This window comes from Heteronotia binoei, chromosome 4, assembly GCF_032191835.1.
Source record: "Heteronotia binoei isolate CCM8104 ecotype False Entrance Well chromosome 4, APGP_CSIRO_Hbin_v1, whole genome shotgun sequence".
In the NCBI taxonomy this organism is placed as follows: Eukaryota; Metazoa; Chordata; class Lepidosauria; order Squamata; family Gekkonidae; genus Heteronotia; species Heteronotia binoei.
The window spans coordinates 143,384,845-143,408,125 of NC_083226.1; the positions used below are offsets into that span (position 1 = coordinate 143,384,845).

General features: G+C 37.0%; 1 protein-coding gene across 1 annotated transcript in view; it reads right to left on the reverse strand.

The window, feature by feature from the left end:
- IPO11 (importin 11) overlaps positions 1–23,281 on the reverse strand; it is a 107,162-nt gene that overhangs the window by 43,891 nt on the left and 39,990 nt on the right. The window contains exons 13-25 of the mRNA XM_060235924.1: positions 23,068–23,158; positions 20,955–21,002; positions 19,897–20,002; positions 18,775–18,901; positions 16,159–16,192; positions 16,014–16,054; positions 14,916–15,032; positions 13,790–13,903; positions 12,607–12,722; positions 10,438–10,514; positions 8,815–8,894; positions 6,685–6,765; positions 1,914–2,009 (exon numbers count right to left, since the gene is read on the reverse strand). Coding sequence (XP_060091907.1) covers positions 1,914–2,009; positions 6,685–6,765; positions 8,815–8,894; positions 10,438–10,514; positions 12,607–12,722; positions 13,790–13,903; positions 14,916–15,032; positions 16,014–16,054; positions 16,159–16,192; positions 18,775–18,901; positions 19,897–20,002; positions 20,955–21,002; positions 23,068–23,158 — 1,128 coding nt within the window. The remainder of the gene's footprint in view (positions 1–1,913; positions 2,010–6,684; positions 6,766–8,814; positions 8,895–10,437; positions 10,515–12,606; positions 12,723–13,789; positions 13,904–14,915; positions 15,033–16,013; positions 16,055–16,158; positions 16,193–18,774; positions 18,902–19,896; positions 20,003–20,954; positions 21,003–23,067; positions 23,159–23,281) is intronic.

The window sequence follows — 23,281 nt, forward strand, 5'->3', positions numbered from 1 at the left end:
CCTGATCTGAGGCTGAGTAGAGGAGGAAGGGAGTGAGTGACAGGAAAAAGGCGACCACCATGGCCTCTGAAGAAATGCTTCATGAGGCCACAGTAGAGCAACAGCCCTTTCTGAGGCTGGTTGATGGAGAGGACACAGAGGAATGTTGGAGATGTGTCTGTCTCTGAAGTAAGACTGTTTTAGCAATTTGTTCAGTGTTTGTGGGCCTGCAATAGGCGGGAAACAGGGGAATCAGCCAATGGGAACCCAAAGGTAGTGACTGAAGCATCATGGGCCAATGGTATGTTGAGTGCAACCATCAGCCAATGGGAGCGCTCCATTTGGCCACCACCATTAGGGAATTATTATCTATGATGATGCTTTTTTCCTACAGGAGGAGACAAAAAAATATATATCTGTTGAAAGTATGGGACAGATCCTCAGTCCATCAGCAGAAATCACTGACAGTTGTAGATCTTTGTCACTCTCCCTCCACCAACCTTTTCCAACTCTGTGAAATTGATTCCCAAGACTGTGGGACTTGTGAGGACACATGATAGGGGGCTGCATTCATGAAGGAGAGAGTTTGACTCTTTCCCCGCCTCAATGCAGCCTCTTGACCTATATGGCTATTAGTTCTGTGGCCCTGAGAATCAACCTTCCTAGAGTTGTGTCAGGATGAACCTGCCATGCTTTCTATATGTATTCTAATAGACATGAACAATGCTTGCTCTGTATTTTGTAACTTTCATTTCCTATAGTTGCTTGAAGACACATCTATCTAACCATTAAGACATGTGCAGGAGGGTGTGGGGGAAAGTATGCTTTGTAGTTCATTGTGTTCTAGACATGGCTAGTCAGCTATTGCTTTGCTCTTGTAATGGAGCAGGAGGACTTGGCCGTTGACCTTAATACTCTAAATAAGTACCACCTTCCATGGGAACAAGTGCTTGGTTGGCGGGAGAATCTTTGTGTGTGCTTTTTTGACTACAGTATTGCTTTAGTTATTCCTGGCTTTGGCTGTCTATAGCACAAGGCTATGCTATGTATATGATTCCAAAAAACCTTTTACTTTTTAATAATGAGAACTGATTGGTTGGGTCAATAACTGGCAGAACCTTAGAAGCTGATTTTGTTATAAACAGTGGCATACCAAGGGCCGGGCAGAAGTTGTGTCTACCCCGGGTGCAGCTTGACCCAAACCACTCAGAGGAAGGCTGACCAGCAGACATATTTGAGCGGTAGCAGAAACCTATCCAACTGATACAAAGGTATGCCTACAAATGGGGTGAAGTCCTCCTACACACAAACACTGATTCTCATTGCCTTGGGCCCATGCAAACAAAGAGTGGGCAGGGCAGTGATGTATTAGTACAGGAACAAGGGGGACTAGAAGAATCCTTGATCCTTGCACTCACAGATCACAAAATCCAACCCTAAATGAAGATCTTTTTACTTGTGACCAGTATACAGGATATAAAATCTATTTATATCTGCAGTGTCAGGAACATTTCACTGCTGTCTACAGTAGCATAGCAGCTGGAGTATTGAGTTAGAAATTGACACTTAAAGCTCAGAGTGGAAAAAAATATTTCTTACCATAACTTATCTCACAATATTATACTTAAAATTAAATAAGAATAACTGTAATGTAAAAATAATGTTACTAATTACATTTAACGTGCATTCTATTCTTTAACTCTGGAAGGATCACTTGTACTGGTATGACCTCAATATACAGAGCGCTTAAATTACATTACAGCCTGTCCTAAACAACAAAGCTCAATTTGTGGTACTGAGTGAAAAGGATGTTGGCAAATGATCACATATAACAGAAGGCAAACGGGTATATGTAATGTTTACCAGAAATACACTGGATGGCATTCTATTGTTCTATATTTGAATGGAATATGATACAGTAAAGGAACTCTTACCTCTCCACTTATAATTCCCCGAAACACAGATGGCAGGAGAGGCTGAAATAGGTCAGAGCCCAATATTGGATTCACTTTGAGAACATTTTCTACAACCTGAAAATCATTCATTTAATTTATTAGCTTCTTTGACCAAAGGTCTTAAGCTCAATCAGGATGTAACAATCGTCAAAACATGCATTGTTATACAACAGAACTAACCATAATCATATAATTCGAATGTTACATTCAACATATTCAAATCTAAAAGTGAATAAAATGTTAAAACCGGAATTTCTAATAAAGCCTATTGTACAGTTAAGTAAACCTAAAATTGTCACATTAACCACATATATGCCGGATTCCATTACCATCAGATCAATCCAGATTTCTGTCATTTTGCAGATAAGATTATCATTAAAAATTTTGTAACAACATAGGTGGTTTCAGGATTGGTATCTGCCAGCAAATGGGACCACCCATAGTTCAGTTGGTAGTTGGTGTTTAATAAGAACAGGAGTTATCCAAATTGATCTAGGAATCGACCGTTGATGACAATGTAATAGAAGATGGCCAAGTGTTTCTACAGTTCCAGACCCGCAATCACGTAAGCGATCTGAGTACGGGACTCTAGCAAAACGACCTGTCAACTCAGCAGTGGGAAAAGAATTAAGCCTAGCAAGAGTGAAAGCATGTCTATGACTAGGTGTTTTTAGCGATCTAGTATATGAAGGAAGTGACTCCAGAGGAGGAATACCTAGGGCAAGAGTGGAGCATACATGTCTTGCTTGAGCTAAAGTACTAACCTGGTCAAGATTGATCACCTTCATTCTAGTCCCCTTCAAAGCTTTCTGGTAAGTTAAACTATTTCATATTTAGTTAAACTATTCCGGGCTGTTAAAGCCCAATAACTCAAATCTAGTATCTAGATATCTTTCCCAACTGCTTTTGTAATTGTCCTCCTTTAGGAGATGTAAGAGGCCACCTTGGGCATTTGGTGTTAAAGAAAACTTTTAGTTTCAATTTAAAAGCTACAATCCAGGCTCTAGACTCCAAAGACTGCTGGGCAAATTCCACTCTAAGTGCAGTTCCAGCCACACACATAGGAGCCCCTGCCATCCTGCACAGAAAACAAAGAAGTTTACGATCAAGGGATTCAGGAATTGCATTAATTCAAATGGCCATGCCAAATAAAATCTGAGAAATTACTTTAGCATTAAAAGTTGAAATGGCCATTGGCACATACTGACCCCCCCCCCCCCCGCGAAGAAATATCTAAGGATTAGCATTTGAGTTTGTTTTAGCAATCTCTGATGCTGTATTAATATGAGGCTTCCAAGATAGATTGTGACTGAATGTCACTCCCAGATACTTAAATTGGGTCACCTGTTCTATTTTCTCACCCTCGACAGAGCAGTGTTTCCGTCTACAGGAGGGCTGGTTTGAGAAGACCATTATTTTTGATTTATTATAGTTTATTGACAGTCCCTCTTGAGAGCAATACCCTATAAATGATTTTAGAATTTTCCAAAGACCTACCTCTGACCTCAACAAAAGGACTGTATCGTCTGCATAAAGCAAAATGGGAATTTCCTGGCCAGCCAGTACTGGAGCATGATGTGCTGTTTCCTTTATGTATGGGATCATGTTGTTAAAGTAAAGGTTAAAAAGGGTAGGCGTGGGGGAGCAGGGCGTCGCTGAGCAATGGTGGATGCATTTCTTGGAACCAAGAGCATACTCCACCTGTCTAACTGCAGTAACTGCAATGCAATCTGATACCAGGTTCTATTCAATGTGTTAGTATTAATGTTTAATGCCCTTCATGGCTTGGGACCTATACACTTGGAAGATAACAGCTTCAAGTGGTATAGAAGAATCTTTGAACCTCAGTCATTGGTAATTCAAGGTTGGTGCCTTGATTAATATTATATGTGGACATTCTTTTTGAAAAATTTATTTGATGAAGTTCGTGAACAAAATGGCATGATCCGGGAGCTGCATCATGATATGAGGAAGATCTTCTATAACTTAAGGAGCCTTATTAACCTTTGTGGCAATTTATGAGCACGTTATTTTGTAATCCAAGATAATCAACTTAATTATGACATATATAAGGTTCTGCAGTATTTAGCTTTCACACTGTTTGCAGTGCTACATGTATTGTAACACTGGTTGCTGGATTCTTCCTAAAGGTAATTTAAAGATGGTTGAGTTTTGATGTGTGAATGAGATATTGCACAAATATAAGATATACTGTTTGAAAAGTCTTTATTGGATATTATATAATATCATTTTCTGCATCTACATCACAGTTAATTTTTGGTTTTGAGAAGCACCTTCTGACAACTATTTGCTGCCGTAAAAGAACTGCAATGGCAAGAAACACTTTTATTTCTTTTTTTTCACTTTTAGTTTTTAGAATTTACTCCTTACAGCAATGAGGAAGAAAGCTTTTCAACAGTCCTCAGAGAGATTCTAAACTTTTATTTTTATTCATGCATAATCTGCAGGGATTGATATGTTTTTAATTAAGTGTTTTTAGAGTGAGCTTTTAAAAACAAAACTATATTAGTTTTATAGAATATTTGATATGATTGCTCACTATGTCCCAGAATTTTGCAAGTAAATCCTCCAAACAGATAACGTGGACAGAAAAACTGTGAATGCATTTTTCACTTGAAATGGGGGGGGGGGGATCCAACATTAACTATTGCCAAAGAAAAAACATGGGAATTGACTACTGAGGAGTCCTTGTAAAAAAAAAAACCCAACTCATATCTTTCCAGCATGGAAGGGTTGTTCTATTGTAGGGCAGGTTGGTGGGATTTCTTCTGATTTCCTCTCTCACGGCAGATTCCCATTTTGCCCCAAACCCTGTTTATGAATAAAAGGAATAAAGGGGGGAGGGGGGCTCAGAGGGCTGTAGCAAGAGGCAGGAAAGTCCTACCCCACAATCTCCACTCAACTTCTGAATATACTTGAGTAGGATCATCAACTATTATTTCAGTGTGGCTAATAGAGAAGTTCATTGCCCCAAAGTGAAAAAAATGGGAGCCACTGGAGTGAAGTGAATGATAAATTCTGACTGAAGTTACAATAACATACAAACAAGAGATTATGCTTTTCTCCAAGTTTCACAGTGAATAACACAAAAACAGAGTTGTCTTCATCCTTCCGTAGACAAAGAATGCCCTTCTGTAACTGCTTTTTGAAAGAATTAGATGCTTGAAGACTTTATCCTGAATAATTCCATTCCACTCCATTTATTATTAATAATACATGTCCCAATAACTACTTAATAGGGATAATGGTAAAAGGCCATAGCAAAACTATCAGTTTTGCAAACAATGCTTTTTTTATTCCAACATCTACATTAATGTGTGCATCATCTTCTGGCTTTCTAGAGAACACATGCACTACAAGGCTTGCAAGTTTAGATCACACAGCAACAGAAAACAGCTTTCAGCAATAGCTATTTTGTCTCAAGTAGGCCAAAGTGGAAACTGTTTCTAGGATACAATAAGTACATCTACATATTTTATGAAAAGAATTCTGTATTAATAGCTAGATAGCATCTGTAGAGATGTCTGGATCAAACACTTCTGCTTACTATACATATATGGAATCTGTGTTTCTACACAATTTGCTATCCTGATAAAACCCATTTCACAGTGAATACCCTTAACCTAGCTATGTATTCCCCACTTCTATAATTCTCTTCCCTTCTGATATTCAGCAACCTGCTGTCCCTTCCTTACAAGCAATTTTTTATTACCACCTCATTAAATTTCTCCCTTGGTCTATGATGCCACATGATCTCCATTCCATTCCATTTTATTCAATTCCATTATTTCACTCTTAGCGCCAAAGCACATAAAAAGCCAGTTTCCCCCTTGCTCTAGTTTTTCAGATTCAGTTGCAGTTTGGGGATTGTAGTTGTATTATTGAATATTATATTCCCTAAGTAGCCCCCATATCACATTTAGAAACTGTATGCCTAATACAGAACACTCTCTGAGAGACATTCAATATAGTGAAAGCTTGAGCTGTATATTTCTTTTCAGCAAACTCACCCATATGAAAGTGCCTGGCAGTTGAGAAGTTCTTTAAGGCCCCTACTTCATGTGCCCTTACTTTCAGAGGTGAGATGTGTAGCTGTCAGAAACTGGAACTTCCTCCCTACAAAGGAAAATGTTTTTCTCTTCCCAGGACTTTACTGATAGCTAACTGTGTGCCATTCACCCTAAGAACATAAGAAAAGGAATGTTGGCTCAGGCCAATGGCCCATCCAGTCCAACACTCTGTGTCACACAGGGGCGAAAAAAACCCAGGTGCCATCATGAGTTCCATCCTGGTTATATGCTCTGGCACTGTTTAAAAAAATTCTAAAACTTACTGATTTAGCATATATTTTTCTTTCTGCTTTTATTATTAGGGATAGTAAAATATAACTTTTTATATGGCTGTTACTGATCTTTGTGATAGGGCTTTTTATTGCTAATTTTATCGAATTTTTTGCTGCCAACTTGCTAGTTGGTTTTTGGAGTTATTTTAAATCATGGCATTATTTTTACTGTTGAAGGTCTCTTTGTCACCTTCCGCCCCCCCCCCCCCCTCCACAACTGGGAATGTAGGAAGGAAAGTCCTTAAAAGAAGCAAATTCCAAACCTAATAAGAACACTATAACCCACAATAATGAACCCAAGGAAAATCTACCTCTTATAAACAAAAACAGGGTTTTTTTCTGGATGCAAAGTACAAACAGCATTAGCCATCTATAAACATACAATACCTTCAGTATTTGAACTTGACCCTCAGTGGTTATGTCTTTTAAGATCTCACAAAACGATTTGCAGAGTTCAGCTGCATTGACCTGAAGTTAAAATTAGCCCAGATTAAAACACACAAAATGCATACTTTTTGAAATCAACTCTGTTTACACTGAAGTTCTTACTGAAGTATAAGTAATTAATAATGGTCAGGGTTAACAAGTCGAACTTTTAAATTAATACTTAAACACAACTTAGCCAACAGAAATGCACGCCATACTTGTCTCAGTCAGCTGCACATAGCTCTTAATGTAACATTAAACTTTGTTTTATGAACGGCCCCTGATTTATTTTGTACAGCACAGCAGGAACATGTTTTTCCCCTGCCTTTTTCAGTGTGCCATTTTCTTTAGGGCACCATCAGAATTTTACATTTATAGAATTGACATAAAATCCATTTAACAGCAACATTATAAAAATATATTTTTACATAAATAAATAAATAAATTTACTTACTTACATATTGCTGTTCTCTAGGAGTGATCTAAAAACACTAAGGATTCATTGGATGTGTGGGACAGGACATGAACCACCTTGAAGAAATGGTACTCTCCAACTTGCATTTATATATTGCTTTAAATCTGATTTTGTTACAGCTTTATGAAAATGTTTTAATTTTTCCCCCTTCTTATATTGGCCCAATATGCCTGTGGCCAAAATTTCTGTGCTAAGGATTAACCACTTTTGTGCAACTGGGCTGAAATACTTGGACAGAGTGGCAGCTCTGTTTTTTTTCTCTCCCTTCCATGACATCTCTTCAAGGGAAAAATGAGACAATGGACTTTTTCATGAAATACACTTTTGGCCGGGGGGGGGCGGGGGAGAGACAAAATAAATTAAATGTACTTGGGACGGCTCTGAAGTGGGTTGCCTCGTTTTTCTGTGATTAGAGACAGAGGGTGGCAACATCTATTGGAATATTTGTATGTTTTAATATCAATGGTCTAGTGGGTTAATCAGTCGCAAACAGATGTTGGTGCACTGAGTGCTTCTACCCATCTCTTCCTACTGCTAAAATATTGCTAAAGCAGAGTAAACTGGGGGTCTAAAATCATACTTTGGTGCCATGTGGGTTTTGGTTATTTTTAGAATTGTATTTAAGATTATTTATGATTTTTATGTATTTTATAGAACCTTTTTGTACACCACCTGAGCCTGCTTTTGGGGAGGGCAATATCAAAGCTTAAATAAATAAATCACTTGAATGCTATATGAATAATTACTGAGGAAGCAGATGATGTTTAAAGCAACTTTCAAGATTCTATTTAAAAAACAACAGTGGTATCTAATACAGTTATGATCCGAAGTAACAGCAACAAGCATTCTCACTATTCTAGGTGAGGAACCATGCTAAACTTATACACAATACTATCACTTTACACTATTCAAATATTCAATAAGAAACCATTTTGATACAGTGGACAGTGCCGAGTTTGAGAAGACTGCCTCTAAAATATAGATTTATTTACCAATTCTATAGTCTCAGGCATACAATATATTTTAATGTATTTTTTTAAAGTATTATAATTGTTAATTTTTTTACAACGTATTTAAATAAATGCTTACTGCACTGCAGTTAAAAACACTACATAGATCACTTCTATACAACAAGACATGGAGATAGTTATAGATGCACAAAATAACTCTCTTAACTCTGGAATGAGCAAGAAAACACAGTAGTTCAGGAAGTGTCTTTAGCTGGTAAATGTACTGTGGGATTCTGGGGGGGGGGGAGGGTTTCAGAGATCAAGTGATAATCAATATCTTATTAAAGGGTAGCAGAAAGCAGGACCCGCTACCTCAGACGAAGCTGTAATTGGCATTCTCTGACCCCTACACTGTTAAAGGGTATATATATGAAATTAATTCTCAGTCACTGACAGCCAAATATGACTAATGTTAACAGATGCATATGGACCTAATGTTAAGGCCCTCAGACATGCGATCTCACACCATAATCACACTCATTCCCAGTCATTTTGCTTCAAAAACTGCCTGAAGGAGCGGGATTCAGGCATCCACCCTTCCTTCAGCTGGTGCAAGAAGTGCTTACAAGGTTTCACAGAATGTATCATAATGAACCTAACACATACCTGAAGAAATTCTGAAGGAGATAAAAAGATATAGCCATTGATTATCTTGAAGCAGGTCCTGAGGTTTTCTGAACTTAACTCTATGAAAATAAATATCAGATAATGTCAAGGGCTTTGCCACAATCTAAAACAATGTTAATAAACATGACAATGGAAGATATTTTACACACAACTTTTACATATGGGGTGTTTTTGGTCTTATAATTGTTCTAGAATCCATTACTAATACATAATTTTCGTTCATCAGAAATCTCAGACAGTATGTGCGCATGCATACACACACAAACACACCTGCTCTAGAACCAAGGGTCTAAGGTACCACATATAAGAGTACATATAAGTACTTCTATTCATTCACAATAAAAAATTTTAAAATAAAGGCCATAATGCCACAGTTCAGGAGGTTGAAAAGAAGACTCTTCCGTTCTTATTAGCATAGCCCAAATATCCATATGCTAGATTTATCTCACAGGTACAGGCTTAATCTTTTGGAGTACTAATATCACTGAGCACTAATAACAGTATCACTGCAAAATTACTCCTTTAATCAGTCATCACTAGAAAATAGACATGAAGTTGCACTACTGTTCTTGTTCCTCCGTGTGTGTGTTGTGTGTCAATCCCAACAAAATGGCCCCATACAGCCAAATCTAACAGCAGGTGGTTGCTGAGCTCAGTTCTTTCCTGGTGGTTGTGAGCTAGTGATCCAAGTGACCCAGTTAACATGCCATTGTAAGGCAGACAAATTCATCTAGATTAGACAGTTAATTTGCAAATGTAATTATAAGCACTGAGCTTCAATCTTTAGAACAGACTGCTTGCTGAAATCAGGGCCACAGAACTGTTTGTATAGACATCCCCTCCAACACACAAGTAAGACTTGGTATAAAACAGATTAATATGTTGATTAGCTACTAAGAAACCTTCTTAGCACAACCTCTTAAAGCTAAGCAAATAGGGGCCTGGACTCCACCTGCATGGGAACCTTATATATATCACTTACAGAGCCATAATGGCAGGACACAAATCAGTAAATAAATAAAATGGAATGGAAATACACATTTTCAAAAGCAATGTATATATATATATACCTCACAAATCTTCTACAAAATGCAAAGTTTTCCTAAAGATTGTATTTGGTCAATGGAAAACAAATACTTGGCAACTTTGATCTTTGACCTGAAAAATGTAAATCCTAAAGTGCCATGACTGGCCTCTCTTTTTAAAATACAAAACAGTGGGATTTTCTTTCGTTAACCTGTAATCCAAACATAATTATTATATCATAGTTTTACACATTTTGATTAAGTGACTTAAGTCACTTAATCAAAATGAAATTTAAATGCTTTTAACTGTTCCCTGGATTGAAACTCCTTTTATAGATTACCAGGACAAAATACTCAACATGTATGTAGAAGACCAGAAGGAGTTTTATGAATTACTAAAAACACGCTTCAGCTTTTTAAAGCACTGGTAGATTTTATTACATTGTCCTTCTTGGCCTACACAGATGAACAGGATAAGGATCAGTAAACTCCTTTTCTTATTAAGAAGTGCTATGGAAGCCATAGCTTTGAAGCACAGCTTTTCGATGCATACATAGGTTATAATACTGACACTCACCAAGAAGAGCAGACATGTTCTGAAAAATTCGCAACAGTTCTGGAGTAAGGCAGGGACTATTCTCTAATGTTACTAGCCTAGTGGAAAAATATAGTATTGTCAATCCACACTTACCTTTAATCTAAACATTAAATGCATTTTTGTCTAACATTGTTAAAGCTTCCTAAAATCAACATGTTATTAAAAACCAAAACATTCTACTCTGGTAATCTTTCAAAGTTACTGTAGTTGTTTACAAACCTGCCATTCATATTTATTAAAAACAGTATTTTAAGCAGAGGTTAATGGTGTTCAGATGTTTATAGTTTTTTGCGAAAGGGGAATCTGAAAAAAATGAAGTAGGCAGAAAACTGGCAGGAGGGAAGTACTACAATAGTGAAGTGCTACCATATTACCAATTAATATATCCGATGCTGATCCATGATTAATATGTTTTAAACAGGGCTTTTTTTGTAGCAGGTACTCCTTTGCATATTTATTTATTTATTTATCTATCTGTTTACCTTAGATTCATATCCCGCCCTCTCTGCAAGCGGACTCAGGGCGGCTAACAATATTAGGCCACACACCCCTGATATAGGCAATCCTTCAAGAGTTTACAGTAGGCCCTGTAATAAGAACCCTGTAAGCTTTTGGAGGGGTGTGTGGCCTAAGATGGGCTGTGTGGCCTATTATGCAGGCCCTGCCTACATTAGGGGTGTGTGGCCTAATATGCAAAGGAGTTCCTGCTACAAAAAAAGCCCTGGCTTTAAAAAGATCCCATAAACTTTTTTGGCACTTTTCTCCTTCACTTTCTCATATTCACTCTTCTTCAGACACTGTTCTCTCTCTTCACCATAGTTCTGTCTCTTATCTAAAAATTTAATCCCTTAGCTCTGTACAACAGCTAGAAACTATGAATACAATGTTCAACTGCAGTGATAGATTTCCCACCTTTTCACTGAAAAATGTCACTTTTGCCTGCACATAAGCTACTGCACAAATGACAACTAATAAAAGACACAGCTTTCCCAAGTGTGGTTCACAGACTGTTGGTTCAAGAAATTCTTAATAAGGTCCCTGTCATTCATTTTATGTTATTCCTGGACTGATACAGCAGCGCTTATCCTCAGGAAACTGAAGGAAAAACTGTCTTTTATAAGATATAGTTCAGAAGTTACTGGTCCAGAACACAGTCATGCCTCTGACACTATTTATTTAATGGACAGATGAGGTACAATGCTAACATTATATATTACATATTTTAAAAAATGTTCACATTTAAAATCCCATAATTCCATAAGAATGGTTATAGTAAACCAATATGTTGAATGGCAGGAAAGAACACTAAACTTCCCACCTCTTCTCTTAAGGACAATGGAAAACGTATAAGCCTCTGGACTAACACCACTCTTTCAATCTGGAGCAAAAACAAGAGCCACAACATCCATTCAAGATTCTTTACAGGGACATTAAACGTAGTCTGGATCTTTTACCTATCTCAATATGACAATATCTCAATTAAAAGCCATGTGCAGGAAACTAATTTGTCCTCTGCTCTGACTCTACAAAATAACCCCTCATTCACTAGAAAAAATAGCAAATGCTAATTTAGTAACTGAACATTCATTCATTCATTTATTTATGTCACCTTCTTATTTATTCATTCTATTTATAACCCACATACTTTCCTCAACAGAGGACTCAGGGCATCATATTACAACAATGCATAAAAATGTAAAAATAAATAATAAAACCGATAAATACAAATAAATACAACAAAACATATTCTAACTAAAAATTCAACCAGTCATCAGCTCTGGAACAAATCAGCAAAGCCAGCTAGCTCAACCCTTCTCTTAGTTAATTAAATGTTGCATGAAACAAGAAAGCCTACCATGCCACACAGAACCTTAATAGCTCCCACAGGGCTCAAACCTCCTTGGGGAGCTGGTTCCAGAGGGCAGTGAAACTACTGAGAAGACCCATGACCTAGTAGATCAGGCACCTGCAGTGATGAAGACAGAAGGGTTCAAGGGGGTCGTATTGAGAGAGGTGGTCCTGAAGGTATGAGGGTCCCAGACCATTTAGGACTGGGTCCATGGTAAATTCATGATATGCATTTTATAACTCCAATAAAGAAACACTCTGATTTCTTCTGGATAGTGACACAAAAGGAAACAAGCTTACCACAATTCTAATCCATCTTCTAGAAGATACACATGTGGGGGCTGGGAAACATCAGTGCTTAGCTGAATAACGGGGAGTAAGAAAGGATAAAGGTTCTTGCTATCTGCTCCTAAACCCTAAAGAAATGACAAAATGCGTAAATGTTTCTACTGTTTCTCCATTAACAAACATGAGTAATAACATTATTACAATTTGAAAGGTTTCAGAACAGAATGGTATAACTAAACGCTATAAAAAGCCAAGCAACTCAGAATGTTTTAAAGGGTAGTTTTTTGCCTAAAATACATTTGCACTGGGATTTGAACCTAGAATTTTCAGGATTAGATATATTGTCAAGATCGAAGTCTAGGTGTGGAAAAGACTGGTTAAATGACTTCCATTCTTTGCAAAAGAACAGCAAAGACTCCATAATGTGATTTTGTATCAAACCTTAAGTGATGGGATTAGCCAATGGTCAAAAATATATCAATCTATACTCAGCAATCCTCATTTTTTTCCAGTGTAAGATACTGGATGCTGAAATAAGAAAGGATGGTATATTGTGAGAATCAAGAGAATATAATCTCCAAGAACCAAAGTTACTACAATGCAGCAAATTTGCTGTCTTAGAATATATTCTTCTGATTCGCAGATGGAACACTGGAAAATTAAGGTAAAGAATTAAGAGAAAAGAGATGCCTTTAAACATGTGCAAAATTCTTCCACTTACAAGGGGGGGGGGGGGAAATGGTGTTCAACTTTTCCTGAGCTGCAAAGGGATATGCTTGTCTGGAAGGCACAGAATCTGCTAAGGAAGGCCTCCAATGTAAATCTCAATTCTTGAAAACAGAATAATGTGAATGAGCAGTAAAGGAAGGATGCTGCTGTCGATCCTGTTATCTTGCTGTAAAGTGAAGCAGAGATCAACCCCTCAAGTCTACAGTCCCATGATCGAGAGATCCTCCACCAGCAAGCATCCTTGTTCACTATTCTTTATGCTCAGATTAAAGTCAGTGGGGAAATTTACACATGTAAGTGTCCCACATAAGAATCAGAGCCTTTCATCCCCTTTCTATCAAGGAACTAATAAAGCTGATTTCTAGCTTCTCTTTTGAATTTGGATATTTCTAAATTTTTTACCAGTATACCTTAAAGTACACAAGCTAACTCTAAAAAAAGAAAAGAAAGCAAGCAGACACTGTACCTGGACAAGGTGAATTAGGGTAGTAAGGATAGCACATCTGAGCATATTGTGTTCTTCGCTTTGTTTCCAAAGTAGTGGTAAATACTGAACCAAACATCCTACATATGGTCGTATCTGTAAAAAGTAGCAAAATGATACTGTTTCAAAACATCAGTTCTAAAATTAAATAAATAATCACCTTTTATGATTATAAGATCAGTGAGCCAAGAAGCTTCATCATGATTATGTACTAACAAAAATACAGCTATTTCCATGATTTCTACTAAACATGAACAATATTAATCTGTCTTATACTGAATCAGACCTTTGGTCATCAAAGTCAGCACTGTCAACTTACACTGGCAGCTGCTCTTGAGTCTCAGGCAAGGTCTTTCTATACTTTTTACTGGTGGGCTGGGAGTTGGAAAAATAGCACGCTTGTGCTGAATCCCTCTGCATTCATGCTGATTTCAATGCATATTAATATTGCACAGAATCACCAGAATATTGCACAGAATATTTGCACAGATACAGAATATGACATCATATGCAGAGGGATTCAGCACAAGCATGCTATTCTCCAACACCCATCGCATCAATCTGCAATTAATTGATTTATTTAATAATGTATTCAATTTATGACTGATTGACTGTATTTATAAGCCACCCTTCCATGGAAGGCTCAGGACAGTATACAAATTGCCAGCTTGTGCGCAATAGGCTCCATCCTCGTCCCTGTAATAAGAAATAATGAAAAGACAGCATTCCCAATGATGGTGCTTACATGTATATGCTTCCTATGGGTCTAGACTCCATGTTGACAAATGAGCAACTGCATGTAGGCGTGAATGGGGCTACCATGCTTCTCTTCTATGTACTACTGTATGTAAAAAGCAACAGTTTATCTTTTTTGCATGTTCAAGAAGAATCACACAAACACTTGAGTAAAAAAAAATCTGGTAATTGGCTTGTTGTACAAGACTGAAAAAATCATAAAAACTGACAAAGTTATAAAAGTATGTAGCACAAAGAAAAAAGGAGTAAAACTACTGCAGTTATATAGATCTTACTGATTTATACTATGTTCTGTGGACCTGTAAATTTAGAAGAATAATGGAAGAGTTTTTATTTCAGATTGTCATATTACCTGCATATTGACTCTTTCAATCACACAAGAGAGAACATGAAGAACGTGCATCTTTGTGTCACATTCTCTAACTTCTTGAAGTAGCTGAAAGAGCAGAGTAAACATGGATTCCAGATACTGCAAAAAAAACAAAATGTATTAACTTGTGTTAATGACACCACCAGGAATACAGACTTTAGTTCATCTTTCTAGAGGCCCTATGAAATACTGGTTTGTATCTATGAGGCCATGAATCTAAGTCCCAGAACATCGAAATCTTCCTCATAAAACCTCTCTTCTAATACTAACCTGCATATGATTTATTCCTGTTCCTAGGCTCTATATGAGGTTTTCTTGTAGCTCTTTTTCTTCTTAATCTCAACTTCCTGCCCTCTTTCTTCCCTGTACTTTTTCTTTACCCTTCCTTTTTGTGGGGCCCCTCCTTCTTGACTCCCTGCCAGTTTTAAAATAGGAGAAATATAACAGAACTAGAAAAGACTTGATTCACTGAAGAAGCTTTTATAGTCCTGATTTTACAGTCTTGATAATATTTATCAGTTACTCTTAACTACAAAACTCCTCTCTGCCGTCAAGTAGCATGTTATACACCAAAACTTGAAAGACACAGAAAGGCTTCAGAGAATACAGCATTGCAAACCTGCTGGAATACACCATTGCAATCCTGTCTTGCAATCATAAGGTGGTCTACAGCAAGAAACCAACATGTTTTAGAGATTTTATGTGACTTCAAATATTTGATTTCTATTACTACTCTTTCAATAAATCCATTAAATTCATGTTTAAGTCGATAATCAGCATGTGAAGATTTAAGGAACTTCAAATTTTCCTCCTCAACAAGAAATCACTGGCAGATCCAAGAGGACATGGTCCTTTAGTTTTAATCATATACCTTTCTTCAGAATTAAATGCTTTTCAGAAAGCAAATGTCATGTTAAGTGTTGTAGCGCCAGCATTATGAACATTTTAAAAATCCAGAAAAAAGGAACATTAAACAAAGAGACAGCTTTTAAAGTTAAAATCAAATATAAAACACACACCTCCCCTTCACTGTTCCTTCAGCTGAACTATTCCTCTGCACTTACAAAGAAAAATACTTACTGGTAAAAACTGGTCCGTCCGAAACTCAAAGTCATCCACAGGTAATATGCAGTTAAGAAAAACTGAAATCTCTGCTATTCCAGTGCATAACAATTAATATTTTGAAAGAGTCAATCAAAATATTTCCAGTGATGAAAAAGGATATTTAGTTTCAGAGTAGTAGCTGTCTCAATGCGGACCTGAAAGAAAAAAGAAACCTTGAAGTTCCATGTTGTCTAGAATGCTGCATTTATTTATTTTTAAAAAACATGCCTTCCAATATGCAAAATTTAAATTTCTCTTTGGGTATACTTTTTTCCTAACGCAGACACACAAAAGATATAACACAGCAATTTTAATCTGAAAATCATGTTAAGAACTTGTTTAGACAATGCCCCCTTTTTTGCTATATAGCTTCTTAAATATTTTCCTAGATGTTTTTTGCCACCTTTTCATGCTGATCTCAGCTTGGCACATAACTTTAGCTCATGTATAATACTTTAATTTACCTGAAATTAATAACATTGAAGATATATACATAAGTAACTTCTCTTGGAACCTGAAACAAATATTCAACGTTTGAAGCTGAGGATAAAACAAAAGTTTTTTTTTTTATTTGACAGTTACTTGCTATTGATTATACCATGGTTAAGAAAAGATAGAAAAATTTAATATTGTACAATAAGTCCATGGCTGAAATTATTCAACACAATACAGCTTTGCTTCAGACTGATATGCCCTGCAGTTGTGTGTCTTATCTCCTTTATTAAAATTTTAGTATTTTTCAAGGCTTTTACCTCCTTCTATTTGAACTATCTGTCAGTCAGAACTACCTACTCAGCAGCTTCAACTGCATTCGCACTAAATTTATAAATGTTCATACCATATCTTAAAATGGTGACAGTTTACCCACGTCTTAAAACGTGGGTAAAACGTGGGTATCTCAGACAGATCAAAGTACTAAGCATTAGGTAATATATAACATAGAGAAGACCTCTGGTTGCTGTAAAACCACGCAGAAGGCAGCAACTGTCCAAATAAAGTCTTCAAATCTATCTTTGTTAGTGTGCATTTTAATAATGCATGAGCACTGTTCTGAAACATTTCTCACCTTATCTAACAAGGCAAAATGCATGCATACAAAGCGCCCATCAAATGTTGACAGATTTGGGTACATGTAAGGTACTTGAGGTATGTATGTTGAGAGATTCATTACCGTCATGTTTTGATGTATATGATACTTAATTGCCCATTCTATGACACATAGACTGTTGATTCTGATGGCTCTATTGGTAGTGAACCAGAACACTGTGATCATTCCCAACTGAATCTCCTTAGAAAACACCATTGCAACTCCAGCTCATGTGACCTTCTTTCAATTCTGGACCATCAGAGTAAAATCTTTAGATTCAAATTATCAAGCTCATAGTCAACAGATGTGGCCAGGATTCCCTCTCCTAAGCTCACTTGCAAGTAACTTTGTCTTCTCGTGTGGACACTAGTTTGGACAGGCAAGCTACCTGCATACTGGTGAAGTAGGAAAAACATTGTACATGCTAGGCCAGAGATGTCAACAAACAGTGTCCGTGTAAGGATAAATTTTCAATAACTGAAAGGACAAGAAACAGCATCTCCAGGGCAAAAGATTATTTTGGGCACTCCCAAATAGAAAAATTCAGGGATTTTCTACTCTGAACACTTTCCAGTCCTTATCTACCGTTAGAAAGGGCTGTATCCTGCTAATTGTACAAAAGCCCCAAGATCTTATACAAATCTTGCAGAGAAAACATCACAGGGGACTGCAGAGAATATTGCTGCCCTTGAGAACTATTTTCCAAGTTTATTATTATTATTATTTTACACAGCACAAACGTTATACATGACATATTACAAACTTTTGCAAGCAAAAAATTTCCAAAAGAGTGTATTGTTTAAAAAGAAATTGTCTTCTCCAAGACATGGATCTGTCTTGTCATTACAATGGTTAATTTTGAAAAAGAAAATTAAGCCCATCTAAAAGACACAGGCCAGTAAATACTGCCTCCCTAATTTGGAAATAACATACAGAGAAATGAAAGAGTAATAAAGTGTCTGGAAATCAAATAAAAGCACATGAGATGACTTTGGCATGCACACATACCAACAGTTTCCCAAACAAATGCATCCCTCCCCTTTGCCTGGATCCACCCTAATCAAGACCTCTCACAGTGCCATCAATGAGAATCTTCTCCCTTGGAAATTTTTGTGTTTAATTTGTTATTTGAACTGGATTCTGATTGTTGTGAACTTCTTTGGAGGCCAAATTGACCTAAAGAGTGAATATGGTAAGAAAATTCAGAACACATGAGGCTGGTTCATACTGAGTCAGGCCACTGGTCTATTAAGGTCATAATTGTCTACTCTGAATGGCAGTGGCTTTCCACAGTCTATACAGAGGTCTTTCATATTGTAGATTATCTCTTCCTTTTGACTGGAAATGTCTGGTACTTTCTCCATGCAAAACAGATGCTCCATTACTGAGCCATAGTCCCTCTCACAAATTTCAAGAGATTAAATGTGTGCAGCTACAAGTTTAAGGAATGACTAACATGGTCCTACAAAACTTCCATTAATGTCTTAGCTTTAATTGACTCCAGGCTAACAAAGATAGCACATCCTATAGATCTCCGTAACATTAGAATTCGATCAAAACCACACACTATCTGCAAATTGGAGAGGAATGGCAAAGTACATCATAAGCAAGTACAAAATGTTTGTCAAAGATAATGGTACATATACATACCACCAGGTCTTGGTCTTGAAGCAAATTACAGATTGCTTCATACAACATTGGCCTTAAATCAGATTTGAATTTCACAGAAATCCATTGTCCAATTAGCCAGATTACTCGCCGACGTATTGGCTTATACCTTAAAAAGGGAAACAATTACTGTTTGAGGACAGGGCTACTAAAAGTGTATCAATTTCTACAGTTTAAACCCCAATGTTACAAAAATATTTTAGTGAATTTAGTTTCTATCCATAAATACAAACATTATTTGCATCAATATTAGCTACTCATCTCTGTATGCCACATCCTTGCTCTCAGCAACAGCTAAAAATACAGTAGAACATAAATTCTACATATCCATTTCTATGCTAGAACAAACAAAAGCCTCCATTAATTATTTCAGAGAGAAAAATTCTGCTTATTTAAGTTTAGCCAATTTTATATATACCATGAGTCAGGTCTGGTGCATTTAAATATTTTCAAAAACTCTACAATTAAATCCTTAGCCAATTTATAATAATTTGTCAAGTATTTTTCAAGATATCAAGTTTGTTTGCACATTAGAGTAGTGTACTGTCCACTATGTGAGATACCATGGAATCTGAATAATGCACAGAGCACTTCTAGTTATCAGAATCTCGGCCTTTATAGCTTAAGCCCCAGTGGAAAACAATACTGAATACAAAGCTGTAGGGACCTGGTAAATATTGGATGACTTGAGTAGCACTAAACAGAGCCTGTTCCCTCCCCAAATCCATCAGAGTTGCATATAGTCCGCTGCAAATCATGGGAAGAAAATTACTGGAGGCAACAGCAGCCAAGGAAGATATTGTGGCAATACATAATGCCAAGTCCATACTCCACAGCCAGAGAACAAGCAGCTTGAAGAGTTCCTATACAACTCCAAACTTGCACATTCTTATATAAAAAGAGATACTATTAAAAGGCACTTCACATTTCTCTCTTTCATCTTACTTTTGAGGCATTAAATCTGTATTTCCTGAATTCAAAAGCATAACCAAAAAATGAAGATTTATTTGGGGGGTGGGTTAAATCCAACATGTTCTGAATCTTACCTTCAAGCCTTATTAAATTTATTTCACAAGCCAAGAGATGAGATGTTAGTTCATTTACCTGTTATGAGTCACTTGCAATTCTGCTAGTAGCTGACTTTTAAACCACTGATCAAAATCCACACTGTCAAACAGCTCATATGCAGCCAACCCAACTGCATTATACACTGCAGGGGGAAAAGATGTAGAATTTTATTTCTTTTTAAAAAAAACTTAATTCAAACATTTGTAAAATGCCTATGCTCAATATAAATTTTATTTATTATATTAGAAGAAGATAGAAGATATTGGATTTATATCCTGCCCTCCACTCCGAAGAGTCTCAGAGCGGCTCACAATCTCCTTTACCTTCCTCCCCCACAACAGACACCCTGTGAGGTGGGTGGGGCTGGAGAGGGCTCTCACAGCAGCTGCCCTTTCAAGGACAACTTCTGCCAGAGCTATGGCTGACCCAAGGCCATTCCAGCAGGTGCAAGTGGAGGAGTGGGGAATCAAACCCGGTTTTTCCCAGATAAAAGTCCGCACACTTAACCACTACACCAAACTGGCTCTCCAGTTATATATTATGTATAAATTGAACACTAAGTAATACTGAGTATGCGAAATAAAATTTAAGAACTGACAATGAATAATATGTTCTGTCTAGTGTAGTTTTAGATTTCCAAAGTTGGTCTACCTGTTGATTCAGAAAAAAGAAACAGCAGCAATAGGTATTCCTTCTTATGTGTTTCCAGGATCTTGCAGTCAAGATATATACGATCTCTAAATATGCAGGGTCTATTTAAGAATCATGACTAATCACCATTTATATCAAATGCTTTTCAGCCCATCTGGCCAATTACTAAATACTGCTTTTTAAAAAAGATATTTATCTCCATTTTTCCTGAATAACCTTGGATATCCCAGAAACAGATTTTAGGAAAGAAATATGAAAAAAACCATAAAGACTACTTGCTAGTTCTAGATTTGTTGCCAAACTAATCTATTGAATTATTCTGGAAGACTTATTTGGATATTGTTTTTCAAAATCAAGTAATGCCGAATACTAGAATATATTAGAAAACAAACAACCAGAACCTGTTAATAGAAATTAAAAAAATAAAAGAAACTGAATTTTACCAGCATCTTTAATCAGCAGAGTTTGGGTATCATCTACATTGGTAGGACCTGAAATAAAGGGAAATAGATCAAATGTATTACGTTTATTTTTACAGACCAGGTGCTAGGCAACAGATTTAAGATCTCATTCTGCAATGGTAGCTCCTAATACTACTGGTACTAGAGTTAAGTTACTGATAAAGGCAAGACACTGAAATGCAGCCAGGCTATTTCACTCATCCTAACACTGCCTTCTCTCCTCACTTGAGGGCACAGCCGATTTTGTCTCATCTTCCATCTGGACAGATATCATGAATACCAAGCTTATTTGGAACGAGTTCTAACATCTTTTCTTATGCATGTATGCTTGGCTAACAATAAAAACATCTTCAGATAATGTATCTAGAGAGCACTGCCTCGCTCCTGCATAAGACTGAACAGCTGGTACTAGGGATCACTACAGCATCACAGTCAGACTGGCAGACTGTGTGGGTGGTTTTTGGTTTTTTGGTTTGGGGGGGGGGCGCTGCAAATTAGCTCCAACTTCTCCCCTCCACCTTTTGAAACTCTACCAGCAGAAGGGCAAGGGAAATTTTTTCCCTTTACTGTAGCCTACCCCCATGCATCAGGGGATCTTGTCTAAAAGTCTCCCCTTAACCCTCCCAGCACTGACTTTTCAGATATCTCAGAGGCTGATGGAGGAAGGTGCAGGATATGCAACCAACCCTTATGTTTGGTATGATTCAACCCATTTTATAGATGTAATAGGAGGTTGAAATGACTATGGGAAACACCCCCATCTTTTTTTTTTCAATGAAAAGACCATTCTTAGGGTCAGACAGTTCAGCAGATCTCAGAACAGAATCCTGGCTTAGTTCAGACACTATGTGAAGCTGAGCCGTATCTTATTTTAGACTGTGAAACTTACAGACAATTCTAGTCTGGCAAATCCTGCTTTCAGAGCTGTCTCTCTGTCTTTTACTCCTCTAGACCACACCAACACTTTAAACAGAACACACACAGTCCAGCTTTAATCCCACAATTATTAACCTTATTTTACTTATTCTACTATTAACCTTGACTTGCACACTAGTGATAGCAAGGGGAGGGTGGGCAGCAATTGTACTGCATAGATCCTGTTGGCAGTGGCACATGTGACAGGGAGGAGACATGAACCTGGGCAAGCACTGGTCAGCTGAATCTGGAGCTTGCAAGTGATGAAACAAAGATGTGTATCTCTTGGTCCTGCTTCTATCATAAACTGTAAGAGCTAGTCCTGCATTTCAGCAATAGCTTGGCCTGGTGAAACAAGTAAAGCTTGCTTTGATTGTTGCATTGTAAGAAGGATTACACTATTCAAAAGCAATACAAATAAGGTTTATAAAAATCTGTTTGAAGTCAATTCCACTTAAAAATTCTGCTTGATTTGTGTTTCAAGAAGGTTATATGGTGCCCATGAGTAAGACTGTTTTTGATACAAGTGCAATTGACTTCAAATTGTTATACTGAGAATGAACTCTGTATATATTAAGATACATTTCCTGAAGATGACCTTCCTCACTGAAGAAGATGACCTTCCTCACAGAAGAAGATGACCAAAACAAAAACAGTCATTGCCAGGACTTCTTGTGCGATTTATTTGTCTGGTTGACTCTTCTTGATGGTTTTTTTATATAATGTGCACTAAATAGGTCTTTGTGGACCTGCAGACATTTTTGTACTTACCCGTATTATGAAGACTGCATGATTCAGAACTTTTTGTATGGACATCTGTTGCTGAACCTCTTCCCAATTGTCACTTTTATTTCTGTTCATTATATTGAATAATTACATACAAAGTGGTTTGCATAAGTGGATTTTTATTCACTTGAAAGCGTCTTATTACAGTATGTATATTGTTTGTATTGCTTTGATTGTTGGACATAAGAATGGAGCATGACAGACTCCACCTTTAAGCTGAGGAAGAGACTTTGCACAGGGAAACTTCAATGAGAGGTGGTGAAAAGCTATAGAGGTTTCAGTATCTTAGTATCTCTTTCCAGTATCTCTTTCTGCTGCATAGGGAGTGTGAAAAGTGGCAAGGGAGGCTTAAGTCAACATTCTACATATCATATGATTTTAGAAAAAAATGTACCTTGTAGACTATGAACCATGTCTAGAAGTACTGGAGTAAGAGTCTGATTATATTCATGGAAAATATCAATGAAGAGCACTTCAGTGCAGGGCTGGAAAAAAGAAAGAATAGTTCATGATAGAAGGCAAAAATTTACCATTTTTTTTGTTAAACACAATTTTATTTGGTAATATATGGCAATTATATCCAGTTCTAATAAAATATTAACACTTAC